At 43.2% G+C, this 23766-nt stretch overlaps 1 protein-coding gene across 1 annotated transcript in view; it reads right to left on the bottom strand.

Moving 5' to 3' along the window:
- Nucleotides 1–1160: 1160 nt before the first annotated feature.
- The window catches only part of AOX1 (aldehyde oxidase 1), a 72141-nt gene continuing 49535 nt past the window's right edge, over nt 1161–23766 (bottom strand). Inside the window, exons 24-35 of the mRNA XM_010860939.1 lie at nt 22370–22456; nt 21352–21543; nt 19381–19608; nt 14408–14503; nt 12377–12505; nt 11615–11689; nt 9690–9742; nt 6441–6555; nt 5619–5684; nt 3285–3473; nt 2608–2775; nt 1161–1723 (exon numbers count right to left, since the gene is read on the bottom strand). Coding sequence (XP_010859241.1) covers nt 1673–1723; nt 2608–2775; nt 3285–3473; nt 5619–5684; nt 6441–6555; nt 9690–9742; nt 11615–11689; nt 12377–12505; nt 14408–14503; nt 19381–19608; nt 21352–21543; nt 22370–22456 — 1449 coding nt within the window. The 3' untranslated portion in view covers nt 1161–1672. The remainder of the gene's footprint in view (nt 1724–2607; nt 2776–3284; nt 3474–5618; nt 5685–6440; nt 6556–9689; nt 9743–11614; nt 11690–12376; nt 12506–14407; nt 14504–19380; nt 19609–21351; nt 21544–22369; nt 22457–23766) is intronic.

Raw genomic sequence — 23766 nt, 5'->3', positions numbered from 1 at the left:
CTGAAGCCACTGAAGAAGCTTTGCCATCTTACCTGGCCCTGAGACAAGAGTCAAGAGTTGAGAGTGTGACAGGGAGAAGGTATTACACTCCAGCCTCTAGTCCATACGTCACTGCAGATGCTTCTGTCTGCCATTAATGGAAACAGGGTTTTTCAATGATAGTGTCTTGCTGCTGCTCAGCCCCCTTTGAGGTTTCCTGTCACTAAAGGCCACTGGGATAAGTTTCTTGTGATTCTCACAACTTCTCCATCCTTTCCACATTTTTCTCTTTCCCTTCATATGTGCTTTTTTTTGAGATGTAATTCACATACCGTAAAATTCACTCTTCACTGCCCCATCCCGCATGTCCCCTTAGGGCCTGGCAACTAGTTCTTGTCTCTATGAATTTGCCTGTTCCGGACACTTCATATAGGTGGAATCATACAATATGTGGCCTTTCGTGTCTGGCTACTTTCACTTAGACAATGTTTTCAAGGTTCATCCACATTGTAGCATGTATCAGAATTTCATTCTTTTGTATGGCTCAGTAACATTCCCTTGTGTGGCTATTTTGTTTATCACATTTTGTTATCAGTTAATAGAGTTAGATTGTTTCCACATTGATTATTATGAATAATGCTATGAATATTTGTGCGTAAGTTTTTTTCTGAACATATGTTTTCAATTCTCCTGGGTATATATGTAAGAGTGGTCATATGACAACTACATGTTTAACTCTTTGAGGAAATGCCAAACTATTTTCCAGAGGATCTGTACATTTTCATTCTTCCTGCCAAGGGATAAGAGTTCCAGTTGCTTCACATCCTTGCCAACACGTACTATTATCCATCATGTCGGTTACAGCCATCCTAGTGGGTGTAAAATGATACCTCACTGTGATTTTTACTTCCTTTTTCTTCATGACTGATGAGTTTGAGCATCTTTTCATGTGCTTATTGGCCATTTAGATATCTTTAGAGAAATGTCTATTTAATTCCTTTGCTCATTTAAAATTTGAGTTATTTATCTTTTTATTGTTGTGTTGCAAGTGTTTTAAAATATATTCTGATATTCTGCACACTAGATCTTTATCAGACATATTATTTGCAAATATTTCCCCATATTCTGTGGTTCGTCTTTTCAGTTTCTCAAAGTGTCTTCTGAAGCACCAAAGCTTTTAGTTTTGATGAAGTTCAATTTATCTGTTTTTATTTTTGGTTCCATATAGTACCTGCTATCCATTCTGACAACAGATGGGGAAAGCAAATGGGGACAAGAAAATGACAACTTTACATTTCACACTAATACAATTATTTAGAAAATTGCCTTTTACTAGACAGTATAATTTCTGTTGGTGGATGCAAGGCAACTATGAATCACATACAAATCATCATCTTCCATTCTATTTAGCTGGATGGGTCTAAGTAAGGGACAGAATAATAAAGAATATCATTGTAGAGGAAATCAGTTAGCATTTATGCCATTTAAAATATGGTTTCTAAATTGCTTAAGCATATCTATCAGATTCTAACTAGAACATTTAAAATCAGCATCCGATAAAAGCAATACTCTGTGAAATGATTTCTGAACTGTGAAAATTTGTCTTTCAGACCTATCACCCTAGAGCACTGAGCCTGGATAGATTTCTTTGTTGGAAGAATCCCCGCATCTTCACCAGAGGTTTGTATTTGATTCATATGGGTACACTCCAAGGAACATACGATCCAGGTTCATCTCTTGGAATCTGGAATAAAAAGACAAATTTGGATGTTTGCAACTTGGAAGATGTTTATGACATGTGAAAAAGAGCAGATTATAAAACAGGATAAAAACCACCCAGAGGGTGACCAGGACAGTGAGAGAGCCAACCATCACAGCATGAGAAACATGGAGGAGTCAAGGAGAGGACCAAGGGTCGGACTGGGCAGGGCAGCCAGGAGAGTCATCTCAGGCTTGAAGCGGAAAAGAGGACAGGAGGAGTCAGCGTCTATGCTTCTCCACAGTGAAGAGGTGATTCCCGGGGCTTTGGAAGAGCTTTAAAGGGTACCGTGAAGAGCCATCACGAGAGGTTGTATAGTACAGGGCTCTCCCCTCAATTTAAGGAATAACGTGTTTATAGTCAGAGGGGTCACTCTGAATGGCATGACCTCCCACAGTTAAAAATCCCATCACTGAAAATGCCCACGGAGAGTGGAGATGTTTGTTTGACCAGGGTGTTGCAGGAGGCATTCCTGCTACTGGCGGGAGGGAAAGGATCCCTCCCTCTCTGGGGTTCTGATCAGGAACTGCACAGACTCCCATGGCTTGGGTAGAGGAAGTTAAGAATGTTGGGGTGGCCCATATTCTTGGCCTGGGTTTCTTGGGATCAGAGCATAGTTCCTGAACTTCTGACTAATGTGTCCTGGGAAGGGAACAAAACTAAGGAGGAGCATACAATTGCTGAATGAAGACTGAACTTTCCTTTTTAAATGGTGTAGAAATGACCCCACTGCAGGCAGGCTGCTGTCTCACTCAATTGTCTTCAGATTCATGTCAACTTTTCTTCCATGGAAAACCACCATGGTGGACTAACGAAACTTAGTTACAAGGACAGGGGAAAAAATTCAGACTTGTTGGAGCAGAACGTACCATTTTTGTGAACTTGTCTTCACAGGCCATTCTAATCTTCTCTGGAGTCAGTGGGCTGTTGAGCCTCAGTGGTCCAGGCAGGCCTCTCTCCTGTCGTGCTGCCCTTATTGCATCGTGGATGGCGAAAAACACTGAGCACCCCAGGAATATCCCAGACTCTCCCAGACCCTGGTAGGGAGACAAGTCAACTAGATTATGACTCTCTCTCTCTTTCTCTGTATGTGTGTATATATATATGAATGTATGTATCTCATGTACGTGCACATCTATGAATACACATGTGCATGTATGCATACATTAAATATTATATATTCAACTTTTTACTTTAAAAAACTGATCCATTCTTTTAGCTCAGTATTTATATTCTGAGGATTCCAGTGGAAGGAAATGACCCCAAAGGGAGAGAGCAGATAGAGGCATGATGCTGATTACTGGCATGAAGATGAAAAATCATATGCAACCTGATGATAATAGTAGCTTGTGTCCACAATTTGGAGTATTTTTAAAGAAATTTATAATGTTTAATTACTTTAAAATTAAAATGTTTAATCGGGCTTTCCCCCCTATACTCCCAGAAAAAAAAAAACAAAAACCAATCAACCAAGAGATTAATGTAGCCCCTCCCTCCCGGCACAGGTATCACACAAACACTCATTTATTCATGGAGCACAGCTTACCTTAGACGAATACAGGGTATTCGAGTTTTCAGAGGGAGGCAAAAAAGAAATGTGTAGCTCCATGGGGATGTCACAGATGGCAGGGATTTTATACTGGTTCGGGCCCCGGGTGTACAGGACACCTTGAGGAGAATAATTCAGTTCCTCTATTGTATAAAGTCCCATGCCTTGAATAAATGCACCTTCAATCTGAGGCAAAAAAGAAAAATTCCATATATGAGAAAATACAGCCAATAGCAGCATTTCAACTTCATGCTGTTTGCCTGAATTTTAAAAATGTAGTTTAAGAGGGTTCTTTGCATATTTTGGAGCCTGTCTCTGAAAGTTTACTTTCAAGTTCACTTTAGAGCATGTCTGAACATCTCTCTGAGTGCTAAGTTCAGTCAAAGAATGTGAGTTTGAATCTCAGCCTGGCATTAGAGCTGCAGCTCCAGAAGAGCCCTCAGAGAGGCCGTAGCCCAAACATCTTGATTTTTTTTCTGCCTGTGAGGCAGGTGAAACCCTCTCTGACAGTTTGCCCATAGACCTCAGCACCCCAGGAGAGATTCTCAAAGCTCTGGAACCCTGGTGGCTCACCCCTTACCCCTCGCTCATCAGCTGGCTGGCCTCACATCTCTGGACTGTCTCTTCGATCGTAACATGAAGGGTTTGAACTGTGTGCTCCCTGAGCTTCCTTTACAGCTTTAAAAGGCTCCAGCTCTTAGATGTCAGCACATGGATGAAATTACCATTCCATGCAGGTTTCTGATTTCTGGGTCTTCTCTTCCCTTCCTTCCTTCCTGCAGCCACATTTTCTCCATCCTCACTTCTGTCTACTAGCAGAGATGTTCTTCTCTACCACAATGTTAGAACAGTCTTCCTAACACTCCAGACTGCTCCCTGGGCCAAGTCCCTTCCACCTGCTAAGTGAAATGCCCGTCTTGGGAGGTTTCTACCAACATAATCCTCTTTCACTCCCTACCTCCAGCCTTGCATCCAGCCCCTGTGACACAGGTGACTGCTGCCATCAGCTTATCCTCACTGCCAGCCCTGAACGCAAGGTGTGTGGAATCTCAGCTCTTTCTTTAGGTTAATTCCCTCCATTTTCCTCCTACCCAGAACACCTCTTCCTGCTCATTCTTTGCCTGCTTTGACTTCTCCAATCCATAAGTTTTTCCCACTTTCCTGTCAAGGTCCTAATCAGAGGGTCCCTCAGACTACATTCTCTATTGGAAATAGGAAGCTGAACAGCCCACTGGTGCCAAGGCAGGTAGATAAAGTGAGAGAAGCTTCCAGAGAGCATGTGACTCTCTAAAGAGGCAGCCAATAGACTTTTCCTCATGGAAAGATAGCTCCAGTGTTGGCAAATTTTCTGTGTATCCAAGAGATGCTAGACATGTGAAAATTCATGTAAAACAGCTTGTAATTTTTCAATCTTGTTAATTATTTCAAATTTAAATTGTAAAATATCTGTGGGCAAAATAGGCTACCCATCAGCAGCTGTGCTGTAACTATCTGATGTTTGCTATCTCAACCCTGAAGCCAGAGCCCATCACCTTCTCTGGACTCAGCACAAAGTCCTGGATCCTACTTCTAGCCCACAGGCGTGGGGTTCATGCTGCTACCTCTAGGCTCAGTCCTGCTCTTTCAAGCTCCCCAGTCACAGAGTGCACATTTTTTCAAAAACTACCTACAACACCTTTGTTTTCTTCCTTTTTTTAAACAATAAGAGGTTTGAGTGCTATGGCTGTCCTGAACAGAAAGATTCTGACTAAACGGAGAGAATAAGAAAATGATGGGTGGGCTTCCCTAGTAGCTCAGTTGGTAAAGAATCCACCTGCAATGCAGGAGACCACCTGCAGTCCAGGAGACCCAGGTTTGATCCCTGGGTCAGGAAGATCCCCTGGAGAGGGAGATGCAATCCACTCCAGTATTCTTGCCTGGGAAATCCCATGGACAGAGGAGCCTGGCGGGCTACAGTCCATGGGGTTGCAAAGAGTCAGACGTTACTGAGTGATTCACACACACACACACACAAGAAGATGATGAATCGGGACTTCTAGGTTGGGCCAGTAGCTGAGATTCCACCCTCCCAGTGCAGGGGACCCAGGTTTGTTCCCTGGTCAGGGAACTAGACCCTGCATGCTGCAACTAAAGATCCTACATGCTACAACTAAGACCTGGAACGGCCAAATAATAAATATTAAAAAATAAACACACACAAAAATATTGAAAACAAATAAATATATATTTTTTAAAAAGAAGATGAGTAAGCCAGTGGAATGTTTTCCTGGCAGACCCTCCAGCAGTGTTGACTTTTACAAACAAGGAGAGAGGAACATTAGTTCCACATACCTGGCCTACGTCAAGGGCTGGATTTATACTGTAGCCAACATCCATGACAATGTCTGTTCTGATGTTCTAGTAATTAAAAACAAGTAAAAATGTTTAGTTTGATGAATACAACTTGGGAAGACAAAGTTGAGACACATATTTCAGGAAAAAGAAGCAACACAGTTTATTATGTATAACTTCAAAGTTATATAAAGACTCATGCAGCTTAAGTAGTCTTTTTTTTTTTTTTCTTGCAAACAACAGGAGAGGAAAATATTTACTTGGCTTTGATTCCAGCTGAGGGATGTAACGTATTCGGTTGAATCCACTACAACAAATAGAACACATCCCACAGAAAACAGGAAATGTTTATGGCCCTCCTGATCCTTGTTGCAAAACTTCCTGGCCACCACCACACTCTGCCCTCAACAGTCCAGCTGGCTGGGTGATAGTTTCTGAATCAAGAACTCAGGGTTCATCAGCAAAAATTGCCATTTTAGATTATGAATTTTTAGAGCAGAGGAGAGACTAAATCTAACATTACAGCTTGGTAACCAAAAGTTCTCTGATAACCTACAGAGGAGGAGAGGATAGCAGGCCCAGCCAGGCTGGTGGGAACACCTGTGCCCATTTAAGAGGGCAGGGACATAAAGAAGAGAGGCTGCCAGTTGCTTTCTAACCGTTGCACCAAGGTGATTGCTGAGCTCCTATTTCCTTTGGTAATATAGAGAAACTATCCTTAGCCAATTATGTGGTGCCTCTCTAGTGCTCAGACAGATGGAATATGTGGAAAATAAATGGATCTAGAGTTCAGCTCAAAGACCTTCCCAAATTGGTACTGACCTTATGAGCACCTGTCAGGCAGTCTATCTCAACCTCGGAACAGGCTGCTCCATAAACAAAGTATTCGAAAGGGTGGCCTTCGCCTGTCTCCCAGTTTATGTTCGACTCATAACCCCTGGAGGAAACAGAATTTTTGAGGAGTGTTGTTAAACGATCAAGCCGCTTCATTGCAGACCACAATACTTAAACAGACCCATGAGGAGCTGTGCCCAATTTGCACGCCTGGCAAAAACGAGAGGAGTACACTTGTGATTCAAAGATGTGCAGCACATAATATAAGGAGTAAAGCTGTGGAATGAATAAATATTTACTTCTTTCTTATTAAACTTGCTTTGTCCGATAAAAACAGGAAACCACTCCCTACCACTAACTCCCTAGGCTTGGCAGTTAACTGCTGATCATTTGGATATTCATCCTATTGTTTTTGGTTAATATAGGGTCATGTAATCCTGTTGTAATCAGGCTTGGGGAATTCCAGCTGGATTTTACACCAAATACTACATCAAAGGTGCACCCTTTTCGGTGTCTCTTTCTGGCCCGAGGATTCAGCCTTCTGTAGGTGGGGTCAGGCCCCCTGGCTCTCATTCTTTGCCAGCACTCTGGTCTCTCCATCAGGCTCCAAGGACTGCTCTGTTCCCAATTCTCCTTTAAGGACACCAAATGAAGGTCATGGTAGAAGAGAAGCATAGGCCAGCAGCTGACCAGTACTTTCTACTCTTCTCTCCTCCTCTCCTCCCAGCCTGGAGGGGCTTATCCCTGCCAGTGCCCTCAGACTCCCACAAGAACTGGCAAAGAGAGACAATCAGGTGCGACTCTCTATATCTCTCTGCCTCCTGATGGCTTTCACTCTCCATTAAATAATTTGATAGATTGCTTTCCAAAGTTTCTGAGCTCTAGTTGTTCCACATCTTGACAGCAAACACATAGATACTGTTAAATTTCTTATTTTTTTTTGCCAATCTAGACAATGGTATTTATCTTACTATAGATTGCATTTGCATCTCTTTTCCTTCATTTCTTAAGGGACACAGTGAGTTTTCAACACAATGTCAACCACTCCTTCCTTGGTAACCCCCAGGGAACTCTTCATACGTCCCACTATGAAGAAAAAGAAATGCAAAAAAGCAAAATGGCTGTCTGAGGAGGCGTAATGCCTATTTGTAAGAAATAGCTGTGAAAAGAAGAGAGGTGAAAGGCAAAAAATGAAAGGAAAGATATACCGATTTGAATGCAGAGTTCCAAAGAATAGCAAGGAGAGATAAGAAAGCCTTCCTCAGTGTTCTATGCAAAGAATTAAAGGAAAACAATAGAACGGGAAAGACTAGAGATCTCTTCAAGAAAATTAGAGATACCAAGGGAACATTTCATGCAAAGATGGGCTCAATAAAGGACAGAAATGATATGGACCTAACAGAAGCAGAAGATATTAAGAAGAGGGGGCAAGAATACACAGAAAAACTGTACAAAAAAGATCTTCACGACCCAGATAATGATGAAGGTGTGATCACTCGCACTCACCTAGAGCTGGACATCTTGGAATGTGAAGTCAGATGGGCCTTAGGAAGCATCACTATGAACAATGCTAGTGGAAGTGATGATTTTCCAGTTGAGCTATTTCAAATCCTAAAAGATGATGTTGTGAAAGTGCTGCACTCCATATGTCAGCAAATTTGGAAAACTCAGCAGTGGCCACAGGACTGGAAAAGGTCAATTTTCATTCCAATCCCAAAGAAAGGCAATGCCAAAGAATGCTCAAACTACCACACAATTGTACTCATCTCACACACTAGTAAAGTAATGCTCAAAATTCTCCAAGCTAGGGTTCAGCAATACATGAACCATGAACTTCCAGATATTCAAGCTGGTTTTAAAAAAGGCAGAGGAACCAGAGATCAAATTGCCAATGTCCGCTGAATCATTGAAAAAGCAGGAGAGTTCCAAAAAACATCTATTTCTGCTATATTGACTATTCCAAAGCCTTTGGCTGTGTGGATCACAATAAACTGTGGAAAATTCTTCAAGAGATGGGAATTCCAGACCACCTGACCTGCCTCTTGAGAAACCTATATGCAGGTAAGGAAGCAACAGTTAGAACTGGACATGGAACAACAGACTGGTTCCAAATAGGAAAAGGAGTACATCAAGGCTGTATATTGTCATCCTGCTTATTTAACTTCTATGCAGAGTACATCATGAGAAACACTGGGCTGGAAGAAGCACAAGCTGGAATCAAGATTGCCGGGAGAAGTATCAATAACCTCAGATATGCAGATGACATCACCCTTATGGCAGAAAGTGAAGAACTAAAGAGCCTCTTGATGAAAGTGAAAGAGGAGAGTGAAAAAGTTGGCTTTCCCAACATTCAGAAAACTAAGATCATGGCATCCACTCCCATCACTTCATGGCAAATAGATGGGGAAACAGTGGAAACAGTGGCTGACTTTATTTTTCTGGGCTCCAAAATCACTGTGGATGGTGCCTGCAGCCATGAAATTAAAAGATGCTTGCTCTTTGGAAGGAAAGTTATGACCAACCTAGACAACATATTAAAAAGCAGAGACATCACTTTGCCAACAAAGGTCCGTCTAGTCAAAGCTACGGTTTTTCCAGTGGTCATGTATGGATGTAAGAGTTGGACCATAAAGAAAGCTGAGCACCAAAGAATTGATGCTTTTGAACTGTGGTATTGGAGAAGACTCATGAGAGCCCCTTGACTGCAAGGAGATCCAGCCAGTCCATCCTAAAGGAGATCAGTCCTGGGTGTTCATTGGAGGGACTGATGTTGAAGCTGAAACTCCAAAACTTTGGCCACCTGATGCGGAGAGCTGACTCATTTGAAAAGACCCTGGGACAGATTGAGGGCAGGAGGAGAAGGGGACAACAGAGGATGAGATGGTTGGATGGCATCACTGACACAATGGACGTGGGTTTGGGTGGACTCAGGGAGTTGGTGACGGACAGGGAGGCCTGGCGTGGTACGGTTCACGGGGTCGCAAAGAGTCGGACACGACTGAACGACTGAACTGAACTGAATGATTTGAATCATCGATTCAACTGTATTTTATTTGTATGTCTATTTTTCCTCAGGCTTTCTGACATCTGGATTAAGTAGCAGCTAAAAGTTATTTATGACAGTGGGTTAACAGAAAGTACAAAATCATTTTTTGCCAAAAGTACAAACAGAAATGAAACTCTCCTTTAAAATACTACTGCTGTTTTCCATAGCATATGATCAAAAGGACTATTTACCTGAAGTATCCAGTAGCTGAGAGACTAATGCTTTCATTAAAGGCAGCCTGTGCCTGGAAAAAAAAAAGAGTACAATGTGATACAGTAAAGATGTTTAAAGTAAGAGTCACTCAAGACTCACATTTTAATTTTACTTTGTGTTAAATAAAGCGATCAGGAGTAAAAACACAGAAGGACCAACATTAATTTATTCCTTTCAGCATTTTCCACCTTCTATAGGTCATTTGTGGTTCAGTGCTTATAGGAACGGCATTTGTTCAATGCATATCATCATAATAAATGACTCTTATGGTATTTTACACTTATAGACTGGACTACTGTTGCCAGCACATGTTCTGTTTGTGAAGAATTTCATCCAGTCACCTGGAAAGACTTAGCCTATTAACATGGAACATTTCAGGAAACCAAAGGTGGTCAGATGTTTAATTTTAATATCAAGTATCCATTTGGGCTTCTCTGGTGGCTCAGCTGGTAAAGAATCTGCCTGCAGTGCAGGAGACCTGGGTTCAATCCCTGGGCTGGAAGATGCCCTGGAGAAGGAACAGTTACCCACTCCAGTGTTCTGGCCTGCAGAATTCCACGGATGGTGTAGCCCACGGGGCCTCAAAGAGTCAGAAGCAACGGAGCGACTGTCATTTTCACTGTCCATGGTAGACTTAGAGATGGGCACAATCTTGCTAAATCGTACTATTTACACCTAAAGTTCTCCTGACTCCGCAGTGTACACAGCTGACTAAGATACAAAACGATGCAATTTAGGTCTGAGAAAGAAAAAGGTGAGAAGTGTAACCATCACAGAAGAAAATGGGATGGAGGGCAGCATTCCATTATGGTGGAAGAGCGACTTGCTTGCACTCCATCTTTCTCCAGTCAGACTCTCCCAGGCAGCACTGGGCAGAGGGCAGAAATAAAGATGCCCAGAAAGGATTGAGAGCGCTCATAAATATGAATTACAGAATGAGTCCTAACTCTATGCAATAGCAGGACCATTTCTAAGTAAGATTTCCCAATGTGATTTCCTCCAGACCAGTGCTTTAATGTGACTTAACATCCTAGAACTGTCGGTATGACAAATACACCCAGTCTTCAGTGGGTATCCATTCCACACCATCTGGTACTTTAAAACCCATTACTCTGAATAGTTTCCTAGTTGATTTTAGGATGTGTCTTCCTGTCCAACTAGATTGTAAGTAGATCAAAGGGAGCAGTTGAATATATACCCAAATGGCTTGGCTTTCTCTTTCTAAATGAGCGCTTATATGACTTTTACTTTTACAGAGTGACTGTGGTATTATCTTCCAATTTTAGGAACAATAGAACCCCCCCAAAAGAGAACAGCAGAGAAGGCAATGGCACCCCACTCCAGTACTCTTGCCTGGAAAATCCCATGGACGGAGGAGCCTGGTAGGCTGCAGTCCATGGGGTCACAAAGAGTCGGACACGACTGAGCGACTTTACTTTTACTTTTCACTTTCATGCATTGGAGAAGGAAATGGCAACCCACTCAGTGTTCTTGCCTGGAGAATCCCAGGGACAGTGGAGCCTGATGTGCTGCTGTCTATGAGGTCGCACAGAGTCAGACACGACTGAAGAGACTTAGCAGCAGCAGCAACAAAAGAGAACAGATATATTGATAGCTATTATCAAGAAAATACCTAGATTCCTTAGGAAGAAATATTAATTCTCGCTTAAAACAAGAGGAACTTTCTGTTCTCTAACAGAGAATTGTCTCAGAAGCAGGAGTTCTGCCATCATCCTATGATAAGATTTCCACATGCTGTGAGCCAAAAGCCAAAGGCCTCGATCATCATATAAGTGTAATACCTTTTAATGTGCCCTTTCCACTGATATTTGACTCACATATTTCTCTCTCACTCTCTCTACTTTTTTTTTCTAACATTACACACAGAAACAGTAATTCTTACCCAATCTTTCCAAGTGCCTTTGGGATTCTTGCTGATGATGGGTTTAAGGCGTTTCAGAAGAGTCTGACAAGCATCCTAGGGATATTTTTCAGTTAAAATTATGATCATAAACACCAACTTCAAAACCACATGATAAGTGACCTTACATAGGCTTATTTAAGAGGCCCATGGAACATGGAGAAGGAAGAGACCAACCTGTAAGAGGTGATGAGAAAAGTCTCATGGGGGTAGGGGTGAAGCACGAGCTAGTCTTAAAGACAGACCACCTAGGATGGGAGACTTGTACAGCCCTGTTGAGAGCTCAGAACTTAATAGAAAAACTGTTGGCAAACTACTGGCCACCATTTGTAAGCACAGAGTGGGCAGATTTATTCTGTGGGGAAGCTTTCTCTGCCTGTGGGAAGTGAGTGAAAGGCAATGAAACTGGGGTGGACAGACAGAGCCTTGCTATCTGGCAAGAGGCATGAGTTTGAACCAAAGTAGCCATGATACTGCTACCTGGAACCAGAAAGGGAGATTTCTAAGCAGAATGGATTAGGACGTGGGGAGCAGTGAGTTGTCAGGAGTGAGGGGGAAAAGGGGTGGCATCTTCCACTCGGGAGAGTGGCCAGTGCTGAACACTGATTGAGCCCCCAACCTGGGGGAAGGCTGTTTTCCCCAAGAGGGGGTGGGAAGGAGACAAGAACTGGATGGATTCTCAACATCTCCTGAGCTCCAGCCTTGACGGAATTTATGATCTAGGCCCCACTGAATGATTTTTACCTTTACTGCCAACCCGTTGAGATCAGCCACTACGGAACCTCCAGAGGGATTTGTATTAGGGATGGTTTCTGTGCTTGTTCCCCGGAGGTGGATACTGGACAGTGGCATCCTTAACTCACGACTCGCCACCTGGATTTTGGAAGAGATCTTTCACTTTTCTTTGGTTAGGCATAGACCTGTGCATATACCCCATGGTAGCGTGTATGTGAAGCCCTCCACACCCAGCAGAGACCAGTGACAGGACCATGAGTCCCTCCAGCCACAAGAAGTCCCTCTTGTCTAAAACCCTGCAGCTGGTCTGGCCCCTGCAGCCCTGAACACACTTTCTTCTTCGTTGACTTTCTTTAGCACAAAAGCACCCTATAGAGGAGGTGAGCCCTCCAAAGTTAAGGCAGGAGGAAATGCTTTATATCTCCATCATCATGAAATCAACACCTTTGAGGCCTCTCTTACACCTCTGCAGGCTGCACAGTTCTAGCAAAGCTGACTTCATCAGAGAGGAGATGCTTTATCCAGATTTCTGGAGATGCTCCAGAAAGAGAAAGGACAATGGCCTTGTTAAAGCAACAGTGCCCACTCGAGATCCCAGGAGTAAATGGTGCCAGTGCCATTGGCCAACATAAGGACTTTGCTGGCTGTTACGTTCTTCCTTTGTGTTCAGTGATGGAGCGAAAATCATACTACTAGTCTCAGCTGGTCCCAGATTGTCTTTCCCACTAGCAGTATGGCTTAGTAGAGTTTGCCAACAACTAGGGCAATGGCATAAGTATACAGAGCCCTCCCCGCCACTGGCTCTCAGAAGACTGCCTGCACAAAGCGTATAGGCTTAGAACAGACAGGTTTCTGGTGGCTCAGTACGGAAAACACTTAAGTCTCACCTCAGAGAGGGAAAAAGCAATGACCAGAAAATTCTCAAGCAAGTGATAACATGAAAGAAAATATATAATCAGCACCCCTATAATCAGAAAAGTGCAAATTAAAGCAATAATGAGGTAATTTCATCTATCACATTATCTAGGTTTTTTTTTTTTTTAACAGTCCATAACATAGAATGTTGGCTAGTGGTGTAATATGATGGATACTTTCTGGAAAACGATTTGGTAATAAGTGCCAAATGATTTAAGGCTTATTCTGTGACCCAGTAATTCCACTCCTGAGAACTTATTTTAAAAAACAGTCATTGATTTGATCATAGGCTTATGGACAAAAGTGTCCACTAGAGTATTTAACAGTTGGGGATGGTTAAGTGAATTATACATACATCCACATGCAACATTAAAAATTATGACTGCAAAAAATTCTTAATGACAGGAGGAAATGCTTGTTCTGTATCAAGATAGGTGGAAAAAAACCAAGATACAAAATTATGCAAACAGAGTGCTTGTGGTTTTTTGAAAAAGAAAAGTCAAAGTCATTGAAAAAGAAAAAAAGTCTTGAAAAACCACATAACAGTGATTACTGCTAAGTGGTTAAAGTGTGCAGGGTTTAAAAAAAAAGTTTGCTTTTCAAATGTTTTATAATCTGTAATATTATAATGATTATCAAAATAGAAACAGCTAAAACTTATTCTAAAATAATTGAGCCAAAAGAAAAGTGATAGTTTGGTTAAAATGATCAAATGTGCTTTATATCACCAGTTGTTCAGAGTCCTACTATAAAAATGGCGAAAAATAATGCAATGCATCAGAATTTACACATCTTTTTATTTCTCAGCAAAGTCTCAAAAAAAAAAAAAAAGAAAAGAAACCCCAACACATTTGTTAATACATTCAAAGGAAAGCAGCAAATGATCTACAACCTTCTTTAGCAATAAGACAACCACAGCCTATTCTGCCACATTCTTTTAGTAGGGTCAGTTACAGAACTGGCTTGCTTACCCAGTTTCTGTGAAGAGCTTAGTAGTTGAAGCAATCAAAGTTAAAGTCTCCTATCCTTTTTATTTTGGAATAGAAAATGTACACCCCTTGTTTCTCCCTTATACACATATCCACAAGCACACATCTAGCTTCATCCAATGACTTGCATTCTTACCTGAATCATTTTAGTGTGGACCCCCTGCCCCATTTCAATTCCACCGTGAGTCACCAGCACAGACCCATCCAGATAAATGTGAACCAGGGCAGCAGCCTAAAAAAAAAAAAAAAAAAAAAACAATTGTCAAGATCTTTTTGATTGATATTATCATATATCTTATCAAATAGAAGATATTTCCCCTGGGAAGTAACCCCTCCTTTCCATCTCTGCCGCAATACACACAGGCACCTCCCCCATTGCGCTGAGCAGAGCCAGGGCAAGCCGTGCAGGGCAGGGCCAGCCTGTCGCTGGATGGCTGTGACTCTGGGGCAGGTTTATGCTGCTTACGCTACTATTTCCTCTGGAGGGCAATTGAGGCCCTGGTACCTTCAAAGATCCCTCTGACCCAAGGTGGAACAATAATCTAAGTTTGGGGGTTTTGAGGGAGAGGCCATCTGTTTTAAATGCAAAATCATATATAGATTGTTTGGGGGAGAAGGGAAAGACTTGTTTACGTGAACACATATCCCTACAGTTGTAGGTGTGTAATAGAGAAGCAAAAATAAAAATCAAAATAAGATGGGGCAGATAGATATTACTTTTTTTGCTACAAAATGTGCTGAGCCTGCCTGCAATCATCTTGGCTCAGAATTACAGGGCTTTAGAGCTGGAAAAGAACTTGGAAGTAATATTATCTAACTGCAGAGCTGCCCACAGGGATACAGAAGGAAACAAACAGCTAACACAGAATCAGAACACCCAGGCTCTAAGCTAAGCATATTTTACAATCAATAGGAATGTGCCGTCTTGCCAAGTCTGCTTGTGCTACACTAGGGGCTATGGAGATGGCTTGGGAGACTGAGAAATCCCAAGAGACTGCAAAAAATGTGAAAGGCTTCTTTTCTCTGAGTCTCCAGTGATAACAGCAATACTCACAGCCACAGGTCCTAGAGAAAATGCTTCTTGTGGTTCCACTGTGGTTCAGGAGGCCTACAAGGCACACCTTGGCAGCTGCTTCCAGGGTCAGCTGGGGAGGCGGGGGGTGGCGGGGGGGGGGGGAGGTGTCACTAAAAGCTACCAGCTAGATTTCTTAATATCTAAGCTTCTAAGCAGAGTGGTATAATGATCTGGGCTTTGTAAAGGCAAGTCTTCAGAAAATTCTGGTAACAAGCTAATTTCCATTTAATGAAGCTAAAATTTTAGTAAACCTTGCATTACTCATGGGTGTGTGCTAATTCGCTTCAGTCATGTCCAACTCTTTGCGACCCCATGGACTGTAGCCCACCAGGCTCCTCTGTTTATGGGGACTCTCCAGGCAAGAATACTGGAGTGGGTTGCCATGCCCTCTTCCAGGGAATCTTCCTGACCCAGGGATTGAACCCACATCTCTTATGTCTCCTGCACTGGCAGGTGGGTCCTCTACCACTCTAAACAAGCCTGGTCAAAAGTGAAAGTTGACAAATTGCATGTCAATCACCGGATATGCCCAAGGAAAGGCCTGTATTCCTAGATGGATTCTTTGCCCACCAGAAGGACTTTTATAGCCAACTGTGGGCCATGGGCCACCTGGAGAACTGCCTCTTTGTTGGCATCTGAAGGTTCACACTACTCCAGTGAACAATGCTCAGAAACCACCATTATTCCAAGTCAGGCACTTTGACGGTGAACATGTGCTCTGTCCACCTGGTCAGCAGCCGAGGGATGTACACAGGAAATGGGGACACAGGAGCACCTTCTCTGAGGACAAAGGCACATACACTCACTGCCCAAGGGAGAAACTTAGAACCTTAGGAAAGGCATCATTGTCATAATAATCATGGGGAGACACAACAGAGCAGGTTTTACTGTCTGTTGACGGGTCAGTCCTGGAAACACTGTCTTGGGCTCCTGGCCATTTATTCTCAAAACAATAAAGATAAGGAATGATATCCTCTATAGAGTGGCCAGCGCAGGCTTCCCTGGGGGCTTGAGCACTAGACAGGGTTGCCAGCTGCAGTGGCTGCTCCTGGACTCCACTCTGTGACACTTCTCTGTACTCTGATGGAATGTAAAAACCCCTGAAAGGAAAGCCCCGTGTCCTAAGGCACCCGTGCAGAGTAACATAGAACCTCCATTAAAGTTTGATGAATGAGTTGGCAACGGTATGGCCATTCAAGCTGTTCCTCAAGCTTGTAAATTCTCTATTTGGCCTCCTTGGCTCTGCAAGCAATTCAGAAGTTGCTCGTGGGTGACATTTGTAGCTGGTACATGTGACTGAGCAACAATTACAGAGGACTCTGCATTTCTTCCCTGTGTGACCCCGTGGGCAGGGCAGCCTTTCTATCTGAGATGGCTGAGTAATTTGTCCCATGTGCTGCTGTAGTCTTCTTGGGCCACTTAAAATATCAAATTTGGTTCAGCTGAGCAGCACCACCAGCTGGTTCATTGTGAGTGCCACAAAGATAATTCCGCCAAGCTATATCTATGAAATCAGCACAACTGGCGTACGGGAACAGATGGCTGTCCAATATCAGCTGGGAACCTAGTCTGTGAAACTTAAGCCATCCACCAAGGACTGCTCATGCTGGTAAGATGTGTACTCAGGTAATCCCACAGGTTCCCAAAGTGTCTCAGCCTTTCAAACATTTGAGTTCTGCCTCTGTGCCAGGTGGGCTTCCCTGGTGGCTCAGTGGGAAAGAATCTGCCTGGAGATGCAGGAGACCTGGGCTTGATCCCTGGGTTGGGAAGATCCCCTGGAGGAGGGAATGGCAACCCACTCCAGTATTCTTGCCTGGAGAATGCCATGGGCAGAGAAGCCTGACGGGCTACAGTCCATGGGGTCGGAAAGAGTCAGACACGACTGAGCGAACAAACAGTCCCCGTTTCTGTGCCAGGTGCCATATATAGGCACTGGGAATACAGAGGTTCATTAGATACTGTGTGTGCTTCAGTGCCCCCATCTAGGAAATAAATAAATGTAGGTGAGGGGTGTTGGATACCCTCAGCTGTTGGGAGCACAGTCCTGAAGTCAAGTCTTGGTTCTACCACTCGCTAGTTGGGTGTCCTTGGGCAAGATGGTGAACCTCGTGGGCTTCAGCTCTGCCTTCTATGAAACAAAACCACACCAGCCAACAGAAAGGAGACAGCGGTTAAATCAAGTGGGAAATTGCAAATCACTCCACCAAGGGCCGCATATACAGAAGGGGCTCTAGTTCCCTCTTCTGTTTGGTTTTCTTCAGAACAGAGGCTTTCAGTGTACAGCTTCCAGGAAGCAGCCTGTCTGATCCCAAACTCCTCAGTGCACCTCCATGACCCAGCTGATTTAATGTTTTAAGCACATAAGCTGGTTTTCAGGGAAGGATGGGAGGGGATGGGGGAGGCCAGCGGAGCTTCTCAGAAGCCTTTGAGGATGCAACTGTACTGCTGGCAGTTGTCTGATTTTTTCCCAACTGAGCTGAATCCCACTTCAGTTCCCATCAGAAGGTGCTAATGGGAATGTGGATGGGAGGGGGTGGCGGTGTGACGGTGGAGAGCTTGATGTAGCTGACAAAGCACAGCTTATGGGGCCTCTGAGACCTGAGTTCTAGCCCAGATTCCACCTTTCTCATCAGCTGTGGGACTTTGGGTAAGTTATTGAAGCTCTCGGAGCCTCAGCTTCTCATCATTAAAGTAAAGCTACAAATCTTATAGGTTTCCCTTAAGGCTGAATGAAATAAAAATCTAAAAACTTACAACATAGTAGGTGCTCAGTAATTGTTGTTATTTTTTAAATCTTTTTTTTTTTTAGAAATTTCTGATAAGGGAAATGAGACAGACCTAACCTCCTATGGAGGGCAGATATTAAGTAATGGCAGCCAAAATCACTGCTGATTGTGACTACAGTCACGAAATTAAAAGACACTTGTGCCTTGGAAGGAAAGCTATGACAAATGTAGACAGTGTATTAAAAAGCAGAGACATCACTTTGCCGACAAGGGTCCATCTATCAAAGCTATGGTTTTTCCAGTAGTCATGTACAGATGTGTGAGTTGGAAGGCTGAGTGCCAAAGAATTGGTGTTTTCAAACTGTGGTGATGGAGAAGACTGAGAGTCCCTTGGAAAACAAGGAGATCAAACCAGTCAATCCTAAAGGAAATCAACCCTGAATATTCATTGGAAGGACTGATGCTGAAGCTGAAACTCCAATATTTTGGCCACCTGATGGGAAAAGTTGACTCACTGGAAAAGATCCTGATGCTGGGAAAGATTAAGGGCAAGAGGAGAAGGTGGCGACAGAGGATGAGACGGTTGGATGGCATCACCATCATCAATGGACATGAATTTGAACAAACTACAGGAGATAGGGAGTTTGCTCAAACAGGGAAGCCTGGTGTGCTTCAGTCCATGGGGTCGCAAAGAGTCAGACATGACTTAGCGACTGAGCACCACCAAAAAGGGGAGGGGAACTGAGTGCCCTGCAGTTTCCTGTTTTTACTTCACTTCCTGTTTCTACCTCACAGAATCAGAGTACTGAAGAGGAGTCTTAGGGGTTACTGGTGTCCGACTCTTTGTGACCCTATGGACTCTAGCCCACCAGGCTCCCCTGTCCATGGGATTCTTCAGGCAAGAATACCAGAGTGTGTTGCTGTGCCCTTCTCCAGGGGATCTTCCTGACCCAGGGGTCAAACCGGAGTCTCCTGCAGCTCCTCCATTGGCAGGTGGATTCTTTACCACTAGTGCCACCTAGGAAGTGGGTGGTCCCCATGCTTGTTTTATATTAAGTGATCTGGGGTGAGCTGATTCACCTGTTTAAAGCCAGGGCCTAGAGTAGATGCCAGGTCTTCCAATTTCCTAGCAAGAATGCTTGTCACCATCCTAGTGCAGTAGGCAAAGCAGCTCTTATCTCCTCTAGAGAAAAACCTATTGGACAGAGTACCACTCTGGAGAAGTTTAACAACTACAGAGTACAACCATATCCACCTTCATGGAAAGTTTCCTCAACGCTTTTGGATTTGTCTGTTTGAAGAACTGACCTGACCAGCAGCAACTGATCCAAGGCCAATAGGATACTTCAGGGGGACCATTGCCAGCCCCTTCTTCTTCCAGTAATTCTCCGAGTTGAATTTCTCCACCGCTGCTTTCCTTAGGGTGTAGGAAGACGTGGCCATGCATTCTTTCCAACACTGGGTCAGGTTCTTGGTATTAATCTCCTGTTTGTAGGGTGTTTGATCAATTTCCTTATACATGTTTATCATTCGGACCTACAAAAGAGAAGGGAATTAAAAGGGTTGAGGAGGCACTCAGCCGACATAGTCTCTTCCACCCATTGTCCTTCTAATCAAATTCTGCTCATTCTAGAAAACCCAAACTGAGCTCAAAATTCCCTTCTTCCTCTACTCAGACCTTCTACCTAATGTGTAGGCACTTAAATGCTTTTGAAGCTGCTCTTGTGTAAGTTCAAAGGAAGGACTCCTTTCTTTATGCTTCTTATATAACTCAATACAGTCTAGACATGCTGTAGACTCTTTAATTCTAGGTGTACATGTGAGTATCTGTTGAAAGGCAATGCTGAGTTTAATTTACAGCCTACATGATCTACATGATTTGTATTTTCCAGATGCTTTGGCAAGAGAAGACCATACACTTTCAAACATGAAAATATAAAGTTTGTTTAACTAAAACTTATAATTAGGATGAAAATCCAATAAAAAAAAAATTCTATCTCAGGATGTCTGAAGCACTGAGTAGAATTCTTTCTGAATTCCCAGATCTGAACTGGCAACGAAGGCTGTTAGTCACCAGTTTTTGAGAACAAAAGGTCAAGTGCCTCACATTCCCCGCTGACAACATTCTCAGCAATTAGGGCTGGTCACTCTCCAAGCTGACAGGAGCCATTACAGACCTACCTTCTTCCCATCTTCCCCTCCCCAAATTCCCAGATCATTATAAAAGGAGAACTGGATGTTAGTGAGCTGTTGAGAGGAGGTGATGTTTTCAAGGATGGCTCCTCGCCCCTCGATATTCCCTGGGGATGAAGGGAGGTCATTTGCTGATCCTCCTCTGAGGGCTACCAATGTGCCAGAATATCTGGCAAAGAGGCTGTGGTGAGATGGCCAGGAAGGGAGGGTTAAGGGCTCCCCACAAGTTCAAAACAGAAAGATGATGGCTCCTGCCTATGGACCCAGACTCTAGTGCTGGGCTGGGGGAGGGTAGGAGGAGATGGATGCACTGGAGACCTGGGCTTTCCATGCAGCAGCGGGCAAGGAGGCAGGGGCTTCAGGGATGAGGTGAGGTGTCAGCTGAGGATCAGTTGGAAATTTAATCCTCACAGGGAACTGTCCATTTCTAAGAGAGCTGGCAGAAAGGGAGCCCAGAGATGGGCTCAAAGATATACTCAAAGAGTGGCCTCAACTAACCAAGAAGAGGACAGAGAGCTTACTGGGAGACGCCAGTGGCAGAGATGCTGTCTGTTTGCCCTGGTTCTCCTCCTCCTCCCTGCCCAACACCTGAGCAGAAGGCACAGGGGAGGTGAAGGGGGCAGGAGCGCACCATCTTCCCACCCTAACGCCACGCCAGGATCCTGGAAACGGAACTGAGCTTGCACATGAATGAATATTGGCCCAAGACTTACAGAACCTCAAGAAGACCATTTAAGTAATTGAAATGACTCAAATGACAGCTGCCTGAGATGTTAAAGAAGCGAGGAAAGAAGGCTTTGACAGAACTTGTTGGTAGCAATTATACCCCCAACCAATAGAGACTTCTCACTACCAATGAATCCAGTGTTCATGCCTCAGTACCTTCTCCCATGACTTCTGAGGAGGAACCTGAGTAAGACAAGGACCCCTGAACTCTAGAGTCCTGCTCTGTATTAACCAGTCAGCTGGGTTAACTCCAGCAAATCATGTAGCCCCCGTGGACCTCAAATTCCTCAACATGAAGACCTCCAATGGCCCTCCCACCTCTAAAATTCACTATCCTTTGTGAGACAAATTCAGCATTACCTTCTCAGGGGGCAACCCACATTTGGCTGCCACTTCTGTGATACAGGCTTCGGTGATCAGCCCTGCCTGGGGAAAGCCAAACCCTCGCAAAGCTGTGTTGGATGGAAGGTTGGTTCTGCACGCCCACCCCCGGCAGCGCAGGTTGGGAAACTTGTAGGCATTTTCCAGTTTCAGAAGTCCCATCTCTATTACCTGTGGAAATCCAGAGTTGACATGAGATCCTCAACCTTCTGGGCCTGTTTTACCATCCTGAGACCTCAGACCAAAACCAAGCCAGAAATGAACGACCTTCTCTGTATCATATCAAACACACTAACCTTGACCCATGTCTCAAATTAAATGCATTTTTGCTGTAAAATGATTTTTAAGGATTTGAATAATTTTTCTTTTAAAGTTATTTTTAAATTTTCATATTAGAGCTAATGCATCTCCCCCACCGGCCAGGTTTTAAAACTTTCCAAAGCCTTTGAAGCATTCATTGACCCAGTCTACAGAATGTAGTGAATAAGATACCTTGAAAAATGGAAAAAAAATGATATTTGATCTAATGCATTGGTTCTCAACCAGGGGCAATTTCTCCGTCTTCCTCCCTGGGACATTCGCCAGTGTTCAGAATATTTCTGGTTGTTAAGTCTGGAGGGTAGCTGAGCCACTGACACGTACTGGGTGGAGGTCAATGATATTGCTAGATATCTTATAATGCACAGGGCAGCCCCTACTACAAAGAATTATCCAGTTTAAAATATCAATAGGGTCAAGGTTAAGGTCTAACACTTGCATTTGGGAAAAGAGCTCTAAAATTTGGGAAACACGGAGATAACACACAGATGTAGATTTAGCCAATATCTCTGGGGTCACAGTGGGGGCACCAGTAAGTAACATGTGGCTACTTGCTCCTGGCAATGAGAATATTTAGGCTTTTATAATTAAATATCATTTAACCATTGAACATTTTTCTTAATTAAATCATTTTACGTAAAACTTTCCAGAATGTGCATTTGCTCATTAAAACACTTACAAATAATGACTCATCCAGGAAGGCACCTGCATTGTTATAATGCTCCATATCCAGGGCCAAGATTCTGCCATCATTCATGAATCCAGCCTGGGGAAAGAGAATGGACCTTTGATCCTGGGTGCAAAGTCTCTCTAAAGTGTACTTTGTCACTGGTGAACCCTCTACATATCGATGAACATTTTTTATGACATTGGATTTGACATTTTCTTGGATAAGACACCAAAAGTGTATAGACAACAAAAGAAAAAGAGATACATTGGACTACATCAAAATTCAAAACTTCCACATATCAAAGGACACAGTCAACAGAGTGAAAAGGCAATCCAGAGAATGGAAGAAAATATTTGCAAGCCATGGATATGATAAGGGGTTAATATCTGGGATGTATAAAGAACTCTTACAACTCAACAACAAGAAACCCCAAACAACTTGTTTACAAAGTAGACAAACAACTTGAATAGACATTTCTCCAAAGAATATATACAAAATGTGTAATAAGCACATGGAAACATGTTCAGCATCACAAATAACTAGGGAAATGCAAATCAAAACCACATAAAAATGGTTAAGATAGTAAAAAGTAAAAGTAATAATAATGAAAAGAAAGGGTAGAGAAAGATATAAAAGCAAAAGAAAAACCCCTCGTTTAACCCGTCACTACCGTTCAGTCTTCTCCAAATCAACTGCATATTTCTTGACCTCTCATTTTCGCCATTAGTTCTTGGTATTCTAGCTTCCATCCTCATATTTCCACCAAAACCTTTTCCCCCAGAGTCAGTGATCTTGTAATCTCCAAATGTGGTGTCCTGCACATAATGTTTTAATACTCCACACATTTTTCTCATATAGGGCCCAATTTCATCACAACTCTCAGCAGTATTTGGTGCTGCTAGAGGTCTTTTAAATAAATATCTTCCTTGCTTTTAAAATGTATTCAATGTTTCTGAACTTAGTAAAGTTCATTTTAATGATTTTTGTTGAATGGGACCAAATTCAAACCAAAGTCAAGGGCATGAACTATGAATTTAGCAGTTTAAGCTTGAGTCCTGGTTCTGCCACAAAACCCACTCTATGATCTCAAGCAAGTTATATAACCTCTCTGACTATCTGTGACATGGCAGTAAATAAGGTAATGCAGAAAATCACAGGTAAGTGACTGAAACCTAGCAAGTTTCTAAATATGCTGTTGCTGCTAAGTCACTTCAATCGTGTCCGACTCTGCGACCCCATAGACAGCAGCCCATTAAGCCCCTCTGTCCCTGGGATTCTCCAAGCAAGAACACTGGAGTGGGTTGCCATTTCCTTCTCCAATGCATGAAAGTGAAAAGTGAAAGTGAATTCACTCAGTCGTGCCCAACTCTTAGCGACCCCATGGACTGCAGCCTACCAGGCCTGTC

The sequence above is a fragment of the Bison bison genome, unplaced genomic scaffold, assembly GCF_000754665.1.
Source record: "Bison bison bison isolate TAMUID 2011002044 unplaced genomic scaffold, Bison_UMD1.0 scf7180017864471, whole genome shotgun sequence".
Lineage (NCBI taxonomy): Eukaryota > Metazoa > Chordata > Mammalia > Artiodactyla > Bovidae > Bison > Bison bison.
The sequence above is the reverse complement of the archived record's forward strand: the minus strand, read 5'-3'. Positions and strand labels throughout refer to the sequence as shown.